Source organism: Nansenia antarctica, assembly GCF_963989245.1.
Source record: "Nansenia antarctica genome assembly, chromosome: 12".
In the NCBI taxonomy this organism is placed as follows: domain Eukaryota; kingdom Metazoa; phylum Chordata; class Actinopteri; order Argentiniformes; family Microstomatidae; genus Nansenia; species Nansenia antarctica.
Window position 1 is genome coordinate 24,451,788 of NC_137682.1, and position 11,778 is coordinate 24,463,565.

Consider the following 11,778-nt stretch of genomic DNA (forward strand, 5'->3'; position numbering starts at 1 on the left):
TACTGTAGTTAATATCCATGACATTATACTGACAGTAAAACAAATACTGTAGGCAAGACGACAGATCAAATGACAGCTACCCTATTATTCATTTTTTATTAACACAAATGTTGTGTCTACAAATGGATACACAAAAACAGATAAAATACATAATTAAATCAATTCATTATATATATATAATTTACTTATACATCTGTATTTAATGGTTTCAGGAGTAAAATTGAACACAAGGTATAGATGAGTAAAATATATTACACACACATATCAAAGGGCTAAACCCATGTCGTACTGGGTGTTGCTAGGGGAAACCATCTGAGTGGTTCACTGTCACATGGGCATGACCTCTGCTGACCAATCCAGTTGATCCTTTCCCTGACAGCCCCTCCATTCTTTGTGACATCAGAGATGGAGTACACACCCACAGATCCGTCTTGAAACCCCACATACACACACAGATCCTCACACACAGATAGAGTCGAAGGGGTCTTATGCAGATACGACCTCCCCACTCTACGCCCGTCTGCCAGCTTTAACACTGTCAGGACCGGTTTAAAATGCAGGTCGCAGACACAACCACTACGCTGGACATGGGGTTGGTAAATATAGACGACATAGTGGCCAGTGTTGTTCAGGCAGACTTTGAGGACTGGACCCTCAGACCTGACTGAGCTCATTTTGGCACAGGAAAGATCCAGGAGGGTGATGACATCATCATCGACGGACAGGAGAGCATAGCTCCCATCGGAGGCCATTTGGAAGACCTGTGGCTGAAACGGAAACAGTTGGGGGAGTTGAAACTGCCGGTACACTGTCTCCTCGGTGACCCTCCACGTGTACACTGTCCCCGAGGCAGCGATCACCACCACATAGTCAGGGTGCTCCGGAAGTGTCCGGAAGGCCATGACGCTTTCCGAGCATTCCGAACAGGAAAAGCGCTTGCTGACAGAACCTGTCCACAGACTTACAGCTAGGAGGTCGCCCCGATGACGACCAATCAGGAAGGTGCTCTCGGGTGAGATCTCAGAGTCGGCCAGGTAAAGGTGTATGTTACACACCACAGCTCCACTCCCCAGTTTCCAAACGTGAGACAGCCCACACTCCGACAAACACACCCCTAAATGACCGTTAGGGGTGATCAGAACGTCGGTGGCTTGGCTACCGTGGATACGGATGATGTTGTGTCCTGTTTCACTCTGCCATACGTAAATGTCGCCCCCAGAAAGGGTCACAAGATGGCTGCCATCTGGAGACAGGCAGAGTCTCTCCACTGGGTCGTCGTGTAGGAAGTGAGCTACTGGACTTCCTGTTCGTGAGCCCCATCTCCACACTGTCTCTGACCCATCGCTCAAATAGAAACACTCTCCCGTTGCTTCAACCACCACCTCCCTCACCCCTGCCCCTGTTTTCGGGACCAAACCTGCAGCATATATGAGCTCTGAATCCCACACAGTGAGGAAGCCATTTTTGGTGACAGCTGATAGAGTGGACTTTGTTTTAAAGAGTGTGAGTGGCTGGGAGTGACCACTCGTGTCTAAGGAGAGGACACACTGGCCTGTGCTCATCCTCCACACCAGCACAGAGGGACAGGCCTCCAGCAAGGCCAGGAGGAGGTGTCCATCCTGGGCCAACATGGCTTGGGTGAAGGCCCTCCCTTGTGGAGCTAGGAACTGGTCCCACAGCTCCCAGACACAGGTATCCCACAATACGATCTGGTGTGTTTCACACACAAGTAGAATGCTACTCTCCTCCGATAGGTCTGTGTTTACCAGTTTGAAATGGCGGCCGTCTTTGCGACAAGTTTTAATGAGTTCGGGTGGCTCTGTTTTTGTCACTATATCCCATAGAAATGTGTTCCCCGTGCCATCGACACACGCCATTACCTCTTCATGCTCACAGAGAACTACGGAGACGAACGCTGCCTCTGTTGAGCTTGAACAGGTGGCTATAAGGCTGCTGGTTTCCATCTCAAATATGGACACTGTGCCTTTCTCCTGCCCACAATAGACAAAGTGACCACCAGAGGTACATGACACACTAGTGACATTGTTTTGGCACTGTAAATAAGTGAGGGGCTCGCTGTTCGAAAACCCACACACACTTACGTAGCTTCCACCCTTCCACCACACACCTACCCTGTGATCACACACCAAAAAACCTTCCACCGTGGGACTGTTGGTGTTTTGGTCAGGCTCTAAATCAGGTACCGGTGTCCTTGTAGCCTTTATTTCCTGAAAACTCTCTGAGCCGGTCATATCCCCCAGGAGGAGCCTGTTACACTGAGTGGTGAGAAGGATGAATCTCCTACTACTCTTTACACTGACAATCCTCAGTTTGGAGTCATGGGTAAGTATGAGCTCCTCTATCTCCCTCCCTTTCCACAGCCAAGCCGATCCATCAGCTCGAGTCCCGACTACAGTCCCACACTCTGTCCCTGCTGCCTCTGTCAAAGGACACTCTATCTCTCTTGTCTCTGGTAGCACACAATGTATAGAGGGCACAGCAGAGGGAGCAGGGCACAGCACCACGCCTAACCCACTGCCTCTCTTCCTCCTCTCCCGTTCCACCTCTGTAGCATAGCCCTCCAGCTCAGGGTAGACCCCGAGGAGAGGGAACAGCCTAACCTCTATCACCATGGGCAGTTCCATGGGGGAGCTCCAGAGGAGGCAGGCAGAGGCCTTCAGTATCCCTGCCAAAAGTGCCCTCTCTCTGGGGAAGGGGAGCTGTGATGCCCCCTCCTCCCCATCCATTTTCAGTAGGGTTACCAGATCCCCTAGAAGTCCTGCCTTCAGCATGGCCTGATGAAACCCCAGTGACATCATCAGTCCTTTCCCTAGCTCCTCCCACCTATTGCTTTGTTGCAAGTGAAAGGGAAGCTCAAGAAGCTTCTGCAGGTTGACTTGGACATGGTCAGAAGAGAAAGAGGAGGAGGGTTTGGCAGAGATAAACACGTAGGGTTGGCAAGGAGGCTGCCTGTCAATATGTATTTTCAATTGGGTAGTGTTAGGGACAGTCCCAGGTTGGTTGGGTCCTGTGTTCTGGGCGACGACAAGCGGTTTAGCTCTCCCACACGCCCAATGACCACTGAAATAGTCGGCCATTGCTGAGTGAATCTCACGCTTCACCTCGCACGAGCTCAGGTACCTCTTACACACCGCCGACCCAAAATGTCGGCTCACCCAGAACAGCACTTGAGTCCCTGCGACTCTCCTCCTCAACAGAAACCCCTTCAGATCCAGCAGCAGTTCCTCTACTTCCACCTCTGGCACCCTGACCCTGGAGGGGAGGTCTTCTTCTTCACCATTCTGGACATATCCAGCCAGCGCCTCATCGTTGCTGGACAGCAGGTCTGTGAGCTCAGCCTCTGTAAGTCCAGTCCTGGAGAGGGTGAGGTAGCTCAGGGCGTGTGACACCAGGACCGCACCGTGGTCCTGCTCCAGTCGATCCAGCAGAACTGAGATGCTGCTGTGGACCCCCATGGGGACAGACGACTCTGTGACCTCTGAACCTAAGAGAGACATCTGTGTTACACCATGCAGGGTTCGAGACATTAGCGGTCGCCGATTGCCCGACGCAAGTAAAACATTTGCCGGGTTTGTTTGCGCGACAGCGACGACGCTGCTGGATATCGGTGTGCAGGAAGAACAACGGACGGCGCAGGCGCCAGACCAGACTAGATGATCGTGGAGTGAAGATATTATTAAAGCGTACGCGCTGATCGACAGACAGGTGGACAGGAGAGTACGCTTTAATAATATCTTCACTCCACGATCATGTAGTCTGGTCTGGCGCCTGCGCCGTCCGTTGTTCTTCCTGCACACCGATACACAGATCCAGGATCCAGCAGCGTCGTCGATTCGCGCAATCAAACCCGGCAACCGTTAAAGTTGAACCCTGCCATGTAATAACACATGTGCAGTAATAAACAACAATAACTGTAAGGTAACAGCTACAAGTAATTGAAAAATGTTATACAACGGATAGATCTGGTCCATTGTCTCTATTGGTCAGTTTGGTCCATTGTCTCTATTGGTCAGTTTGCGTTCCAGCCGTGCCAATATCCATGATATACGCACGGCTAAATGGAATGTTAACACATCTTTTCATATTACTCCGCGTTTGTGTATTATATACAGTACAGGCCAAAAGTTTGGACACACCTTCTCATTCAATGCGTTTCCTTTATTTTCATGACTATTTGGTACATTGTAGATTCTCACTGAAGGCATCAAAACTATGAATGAACACATAGGAATTATGTATTTAACAATAAAGTGTGAAATATGTCTTATATTTTAGATTCCTCAAAGTAGCCACCCTTTGCTTTTTTGTTGTTAATAACATATATAATAATAATATTAAATATAATATGTGTTAATAATAATATTTTGTTATATATATTTAATATTATTATTATATATTTTATTAACAAAAAAAATATATATTTTATTAACAACAAAAAAGCAAAGGGTGGCTACTTTGAGGAATCTAAAATATAAGACATATTTAGAGTTATTTCACACTTTTTTGTTAAGTACATCATTCCACATGTGTTCATTCATAGTTTTGATGCCTTCAGTGAGAATCTACAATGTAAATAGTCATGAAAATAAAGGAAACACATTGAATGAGAAGGTGTGTCCAAACTTTTGGCCTGTACTGTATATATATATATTATTATACATATATTACCGTTATCAAAGTTACATTCTTACCATTGCTTAGCAACCGATAAACAACTGTTCAGCGGATGAATACACTTACAATAAAACATAGTTCCGTTAAAATACATGAATTAAAGGTTTGTCTTGTCTTTCTTTTGTAAAATATTGATAGATAAATGTGGTAACCGTTGTATAAAAGCGTTATGGAACTCGAAGCCGTGGTATATCGTGGATATCGGCACAGCTAGCGGGGTGGTTAGGCACGACGCGAAGCGGAGTCTCGTTCTCGTTCCATAACGCTTAAATAACTATACTTAGTATGTTATAACTATCTATCTATACTAACTAAGTCATATTATGTGTCATATATATGTGTGTGTGTGTGTGTATGTGTATGTCTGTACCTGAGCTCCACAGTAAGGCGTGTCCGTGCAGAAGGCGGGTGTACAGGGTCAGAGGGCACGACGTCAGGGCCTGGTTCAGGATGGCCTGCTGCCCAGACGTCACCCTCCTCCCCGAGGCAGTGAGGAGGGACTCCAGCATCTTCACACACCCCCTCCTGTCTACCGGCCCCAACTCAACACACGCATCATAACCCTCTGGTAGACAGGATGCCGGAGATTGTGGGAAGTGTAGTCTGAGGGCGTGGAGGGTTTCGGTCGGTGTGGGGGAGAGGGAGAGGAGGAGTTTGACATTGGGAGGGAGGGGGGAGGGGAGACTCTGGATGATTTGTGGTCCCGAAATAATGTCTGTGACTTGGTCTATGCCGTCGAGGATGAGAACCACGGGCCGTTTGGCGGAGGCAGAGAGGGAGAGGAGGGTGGAGAGGTTCTTCCTGAGCTGAGGGAGGGTAGGGATGGGGTCAGTATAAGGGTCAGGGTGGTGATCTCTGGTACTATGATCCCAGGGTTGGCTGTAACTCTGTGCTATCTGATAGCACAGGCTGGAGAGAAGGTGTTTAAGGGAGGAGTTGATTGACAGGTTGATGAAACGGATCATCACCACTGGATCCCTGTCTCTTTGCCAGGACTTCACCTGTATAGGAGAGGAGGGTGAGAGGGGGAGGGAGAGAGAGAGAGAGAGAGAGAGAGAGAGAGAGAGAGAGAGAGAGAGAGAGAGAGAGAGAGAGAGAGAGAGAGAGAAGGTGGGAGAGTTCAGGGAACTGTTCACGATCCCAAATGATAGGTCTTAGTGTCACCATGTAATCAGATTGATTGAAAAGATATGAATCTTTCCCATTAATCTATGAGAGATCTGGTCCTTATTCCACTTTTGTAATAACCAACACTCTCAGCTCCGTCATTATGCTATCACAAGACAATTACTAACACTAACATGTTAAGAGCTATGGGAGGAATTACGGCATTAACTGCACAGGTGTAAGAGTGGATGGAAATTAGTGGAATAGCGGATCATTCTCGGTTGTAATCCCTGAGTTAGTAATCCAGTTACCTGTTGAGCACAGTGGGCGAGCAGGACAGTTTTACCAGTGCAAGGCCCTCCTACCACCACTAGTGGGCGCTGTGTGTCCCTCTGCTCCAAGTAAACCCTGACTTGCTTTTCCTCTGGGCGAATAACCTCGTAGAGATGAGAAAAGACACAACACAGGTCTTCCTGTTCAGCCCGCTCCCTGGCTAGGGCATAATGTCCACCAGAGGGCCATGATGCGTTACCAGTCGCCATGGAGACTGAGCTGTCAATCAGATGCAGGAGGTCAGAGTGCAGCTGTTGGCAGAGACTCTCAGCGTAACCTCGCCTCCTGCTCTGTGTGTACCCATGACGACGGTCACATTCTGAGGTTGTGGTGTAAACCAAGAGCTGGCAGGAAGTTACCAGGCTGGGCAGGAAGTTGTCACGGAGCTGGGACAGGAAGCTTTCATCAGAGGTCTTCATCATAGAGCTCTGGTCCAATAAACAATTCATCACAAAAAAAGCTTAGAGCTCCTATCAATGGTAGTGCACTTTTAAAGTTTAAGGTTAAAGAGGCATAGTTAATGTTTTACCCTGAAAGTAGTCCATGGGCAGGGAGAAACTAATCCATGGTGCAAAGTTGTTTAAATAGCCACCACTAACTTCAGCAAACTTAAAAAAAAACTATGGGAGTGATGGGGGCATTTAGACAAATGTAAAAATTGCATGGCCAAATCATCTCAAATGAACTTTCTGACTTGGTTGGCAGTGACTTTGTGATGGTTTGGCCACAAACATTGAACATTGTCTTAAATGCCCCCATCACTCTCATTGTTTTCATGTTAGTCGTGGCTGACGTTTGCTGAAGTTACTAGCGGCTATACTATAACTCTGAATCATGGACTACAGTCACAAAAGAACTATCTGACTATACAGTACAGTGTACACAAGTGAACTGTCCCTTTGATACCGGGGGTATGGTCATCTGATCCTAGATTTATATCTGCATAAAGGTACAAGTTGTAATAAAGACAGGGAGTAGACCTAACTATAATATATAGAACTATAATATATAGAACTATAATATATAGAACTTGTCTCAGAACTCTGGGGTTAAGACCAACACACCTTCAGCAGAGGGAGGGGATGTGAGAGGGAATCTGGGCGTGTCTTCCCCTCTCCTCGGCCCTTCCCATTGGTGATCTTGTGGACATAGACCAGGCATCTTTTGATGATGTCATCAGCGGGTCGGTTCTCCAGAGCGAATCGTAGGTCAGCGTCAAGAGCTGGAGAGAAATAACCAAAAAGAACTTCATACCTCATCACAGTGGTTCCTACACACATGCCCCCCCCCCCCCACACCTGAACCACTCACCTGACCTATAGTAGATATGGGCTCTTTCCTGGGTCATCAGGCCCTGTTGAGCACACTGACTAACAGCAGCCTGTAAGACTTTCCTCAACTCCATCTCTTCCTCCTTCTCCTCCTCATGTAGACCCTCCGTGTCTCCCGACTTCTCATTTGTCTGAGAGCAAGGAGATGGACAAGGTTTGCATAGTCAGATATAAAGAGCAAATAAAGTCAAGTTGAGCTAGTCACTACCCATCTTCCGTCGGAGACTGAAGACCCATCTCTTCAGGTTACACCCCCCAGCACTGCGTCTCCTGAGAAACCCGCTTTCCCCCTTTACTGTGTCCCCTATGACTTCTACTGCCTCCTTGCACTGTTCTCCAGTGTCTATATAAATATTAATACAAATATATTTTTTAAAAAAAACGTTTTTTCCTTCTATCACTGAGACTGCCAATGGCCGCTGGCCTGAGCTAGATTACTCTTCCTGCTACGATTGGTGGATTGATGATTCACTTGCTTAGTCAAATGTATCGTTTGTAAGTCGCTTTGGAATAAGGCGCCTGCTAAATGCCAAACATGTAAATGTAAATAAACTACTCTCTTAATGACTTTAATTGAGAACCACGTAAGGGTAAATTGTTTAGTTCTATTTGTGTATTTGGTGATGAATGCTCAGCTGGGTGCCATGGTGAAGGTTTATGTGTGTGCCTGTGTGTGTGTGTGTGTGTGTGTGTGTGTGTGTGTGTTTGTATGGGTATCTGGCGATTTGTGACAGCAGCTGGCGAAACCGGGAACAAGTCGCCAACCAATCAAAATGTTCGATTTTTATTCCGAAAAATGTAAACACATTTCAGCGTTATTAACTAGGTAGTAGTGGGGATTACTCACCAAATCCATTGCGATGTTTGACTAGCGAGTGTGTCATTGGTTTTCAACAACGCTGAAATGTATTTACATTTTTCTGAATAAAAGTCGGAACGTTCTGTCGGTTTGCCGACTCCTGGTTCCTGGTTTCACACTGCTGTCACATGCTGTTCTCACCTGTGTCTGTCGCTGCAGACAGAAAGAAGGGGGGGTTGTGTTCTCGTCTCTCAGGTATCTCCTCTCCAGGGTGTGGGTACTGAGGCCCTCTTGCTGACATACCTGCAGCACCTGGTGGAACTCTGCTACCTCCACCTGGGCAGGTAAACAGACAGAGCCATACTGCTCCCCCACCAGGGCCTGCAGCGCCCCCCACAGGGAACAGCAGATAATAATAATAATAATAATAATAATAATAATAATAATAATAATAATGCATTGGACTTATATAGCGCTTTTCTAGACACTCAAAGATGCTTTACAAACTGAAAAGATTGAGTAGTAAAATAAAAGAAACAAAAAAAGAAAGTATAGGGGTTTAATTAATTTTTAGATAACTAAATCTAAATCTAAGTGTCTTTGTAGGACAATCTACGCTGTATACTGCAAGTATATCTGGATTTCGGGCGGAGAAGCGGCGAGAACAAGCAGCGCCAGCGTCCTCTCTCGACCCGCATTTCAGATGCCATGAGGACATGAGGCCCGGGGGTGTCATCCGCATACAGCACAAGGCTACTGATCCATATAGAAATGCATGACACAGTATTCCTATGGCAAACAGCTGTCAATTATTAGCAGATATACAGTACCCTCTATAATCATTGGGATCAGTGGAGCATTTCTTCTTGTTTTTGGCTCTCCACTCCAAAACTTCAAACCGCTAGTTTGAGGTTAAAGGATAAATGACAGATTTTAGTAGGTAATTGGTTTGGTTTCAGCATTTAGAAATGTCAACACTTTTCCAACAGTAAAGTATTGGGACACATTCATATCATGTTCAAATGTTGCACTCGTGTTTAGTATTTGGTCCTCAATCCTTTGCATGCAATAACTGCCTGAAGTCTGTGACCCTTGACCCCACCAGACACTGGGTATCTTCTCTGGTGATGCTCTGCCAGGCCTGTGCTGCAGACATCTTCAGTCATTGTTTGTTTTGAGGTCTTTTTACCTTACGTCTCTTCTCCAGCTAATTAAATTCATGTTCAATTGGATTTATATCTGGAGATTGACTTGGCCAGTCAAGAACCTTCCACTTTTTGGCCCTGAAGAACTCCCTAGTTACTAAGGCAGTGAGTTTAGGGTCATGGTCCTACTGAACTCTGCAGGCTATCTTAGTTACTTTTAGCAAACTGCAAATGTAAAGCCTATAATCAAGACTAGACATCGACAGCTCTCTTACGCCTGCACAAATGATGAGACAGAACACACCTGACTAACCAGAAACACCTGTTGAGCGAATTGTCCCAATACCTTTGGTGCGGGGGTACTATGTATCATTTTTTTGGGTCAATTCTTAATAGTGTGACCATCTATGTACGATGGACACAACTACCATCAAATAAAGCCTGAGAATCTATACTTTAACCTCAAGCCAAAGGAATGCTTAATCGTGTTCATAATTACAGAGTGCAATGTACTGGATATGTTTGAAAAAGAAGAACATACAAAATATATAATGATCAAAATGACAACAATTACCATAGTTGTCTCACTAAGTCAGACACAAGAGATGAGATTCGGAGTTCCGACATTACAATGAACGTGACAGTTAGAGCATTTATAAAATGCCGTATATGAATCCGAGCGGCCAGGGGAAGTGTGTGGGTAATGGATGGGAGGGGACCTGACTGGATCACTACCAGGTAGCATAGGGGCTAGGGGGGTAAAGGGAGGGGCTAGAGGGTAGGATGTAGGGTTGAACGCAGGCTAATCACCACTAGGTAGGGTCCAGCAGAGCTCTCTCTGCACTCCTGCAGCAGCTGCTGTCTGGTCTGCTGGTCAGGCCAGCGGCTGGGATCACTCGCCTCATATGGGTCTATCACCTACAAGGACACACACACACGCACGCAGGCACGTAGGCACGCAAGCACGCAGGCACGCACGCAGGCAGGCACGCAGGCACGCATGCAGGCACGCACGCAGGCACGCACGCATGCCCGCACACACACAGGCACGCAGGCACGCAGGCACGTAGGCACGCACGCACGCAGGCACGCACGCAGGCACGCACACACACAGGCACGCAGGCACGCACACACACACACACACACACACACACACACACACACACACACACACACACACACACACACACAGTTTCAACACCAAATTGGATATCATCTTCATGCTGAATATAAATAATGAATGACATGGTTTAGATAGCAGCATAGCTTGCAGGTTAAATCTCACATAGTAGTGTAAGTGAGTCAGTCAGTACCTGTTCATCAGAACAATAATAATACCCCCCCCTTTACCCTGGCATGAACATTCAATTGTTTAGTTCCAGTAAAGAGCCTTTAAAGGTGGATTTTCTACTCACATTGACTCAAACTATCGCTCTGAGAACTTTGTGCTTGGTACATTGGTGAGCTGTGTAACTGTATTCCTCTGGGAAAGGATGATTTTTGCATTTATGTGAACATGAACGCTTCAGCATGCAGGATGACTGATATGTGGAGTAAAGTCTCACCCTGAAGTCCAGTCTGTGTGTGTGTCTGCAGTGTTCTCTTAGTCTGGGAAATACGCTCTCTCTCAGAGCCCTCCGCTCCTGCACAGAGTCTACGAAACACACACACACACACACACAGACACAGACACAGACACAGACACAGACAGTCAGACACAGACACAGACACAGACACAGACACAGACACAGACACAGACACAGACACAGACACAGACACAGACACAGACACAGACACAGACACAGACACACACAGACACAGACACAGACACAGACACAGACACACACACACACACACACACACACACACACACACACAGTCATGTCATATATGACTCTCTTCTATCAGTAACAGTGACACATAGCCTACAGTGAAACCTACCGTGTGGGTTGGAGCACAGGTAGACTTTAACACAGGAGGACCTGGGTGGGGCTGTGGAGTCTGCCATGAGGGTCTCACACGGACCAGGAGGACCACCACCCTGAGCAGCAGCAGCAGCAGCTTGTCTCTACCATATAAAGACCCTATATACAAACACAGTGGAGAGTTCTGCCTCAACAGTTCTCTCCTCCCTCCTCCCTCCTGCCTCCACCTCCTTCTAGTTCCTGTCAGGAAACTCTGGCCTCTGACCACTCCTCCTCTCAGAGACCAACACACTCACTCTTGCACGTAATAATGACCGTTACATGATGCAGGGGTGCAAACTGGTGATGGCCCAAAAAGGTGACTTTTTGTTGTTGTTGCAATAAGACAAATATCAATGCGCAGATAACATTTTTGTTGATGGGGGGGGGGGGTGGAAAGCGCT

The 11,778-nt window shown here is 46.9% G+C and overlaps 1 protein-coding gene across 1 annotated transcript; it reads right to left on the reverse strand.

Annotated features, from left to right (window-relative positions):
* Window positions 1-272: 272 nt before the first annotated feature.
* Window positions 273-11,418, reverse strand: LOC308169024 (NACHT and WD repeat domain-containing protein 2; the record flags this gene model as incomplete). Its single annotated transcript, XM_080543660.1, has 9 exons — window positions 273-3,505; window positions 5,066-5,696; window positions 6,114-6,563; window positions 7,200-7,357; window positions 7,447-7,597; window positions 8,467-8,646; window positions 10,221-10,328; window positions 10,976-11,064; window positions 11,352-11,418. 9 exons carry the CDS (start codon window positions 11,416-11,418, stop codon window positions 273-275), a joined length of 5,067 nt encoding a protein of 1,688 aa, XP_080399786.1.
* Window positions 11,419-11,778: the final 360 nt, after the last annotated feature.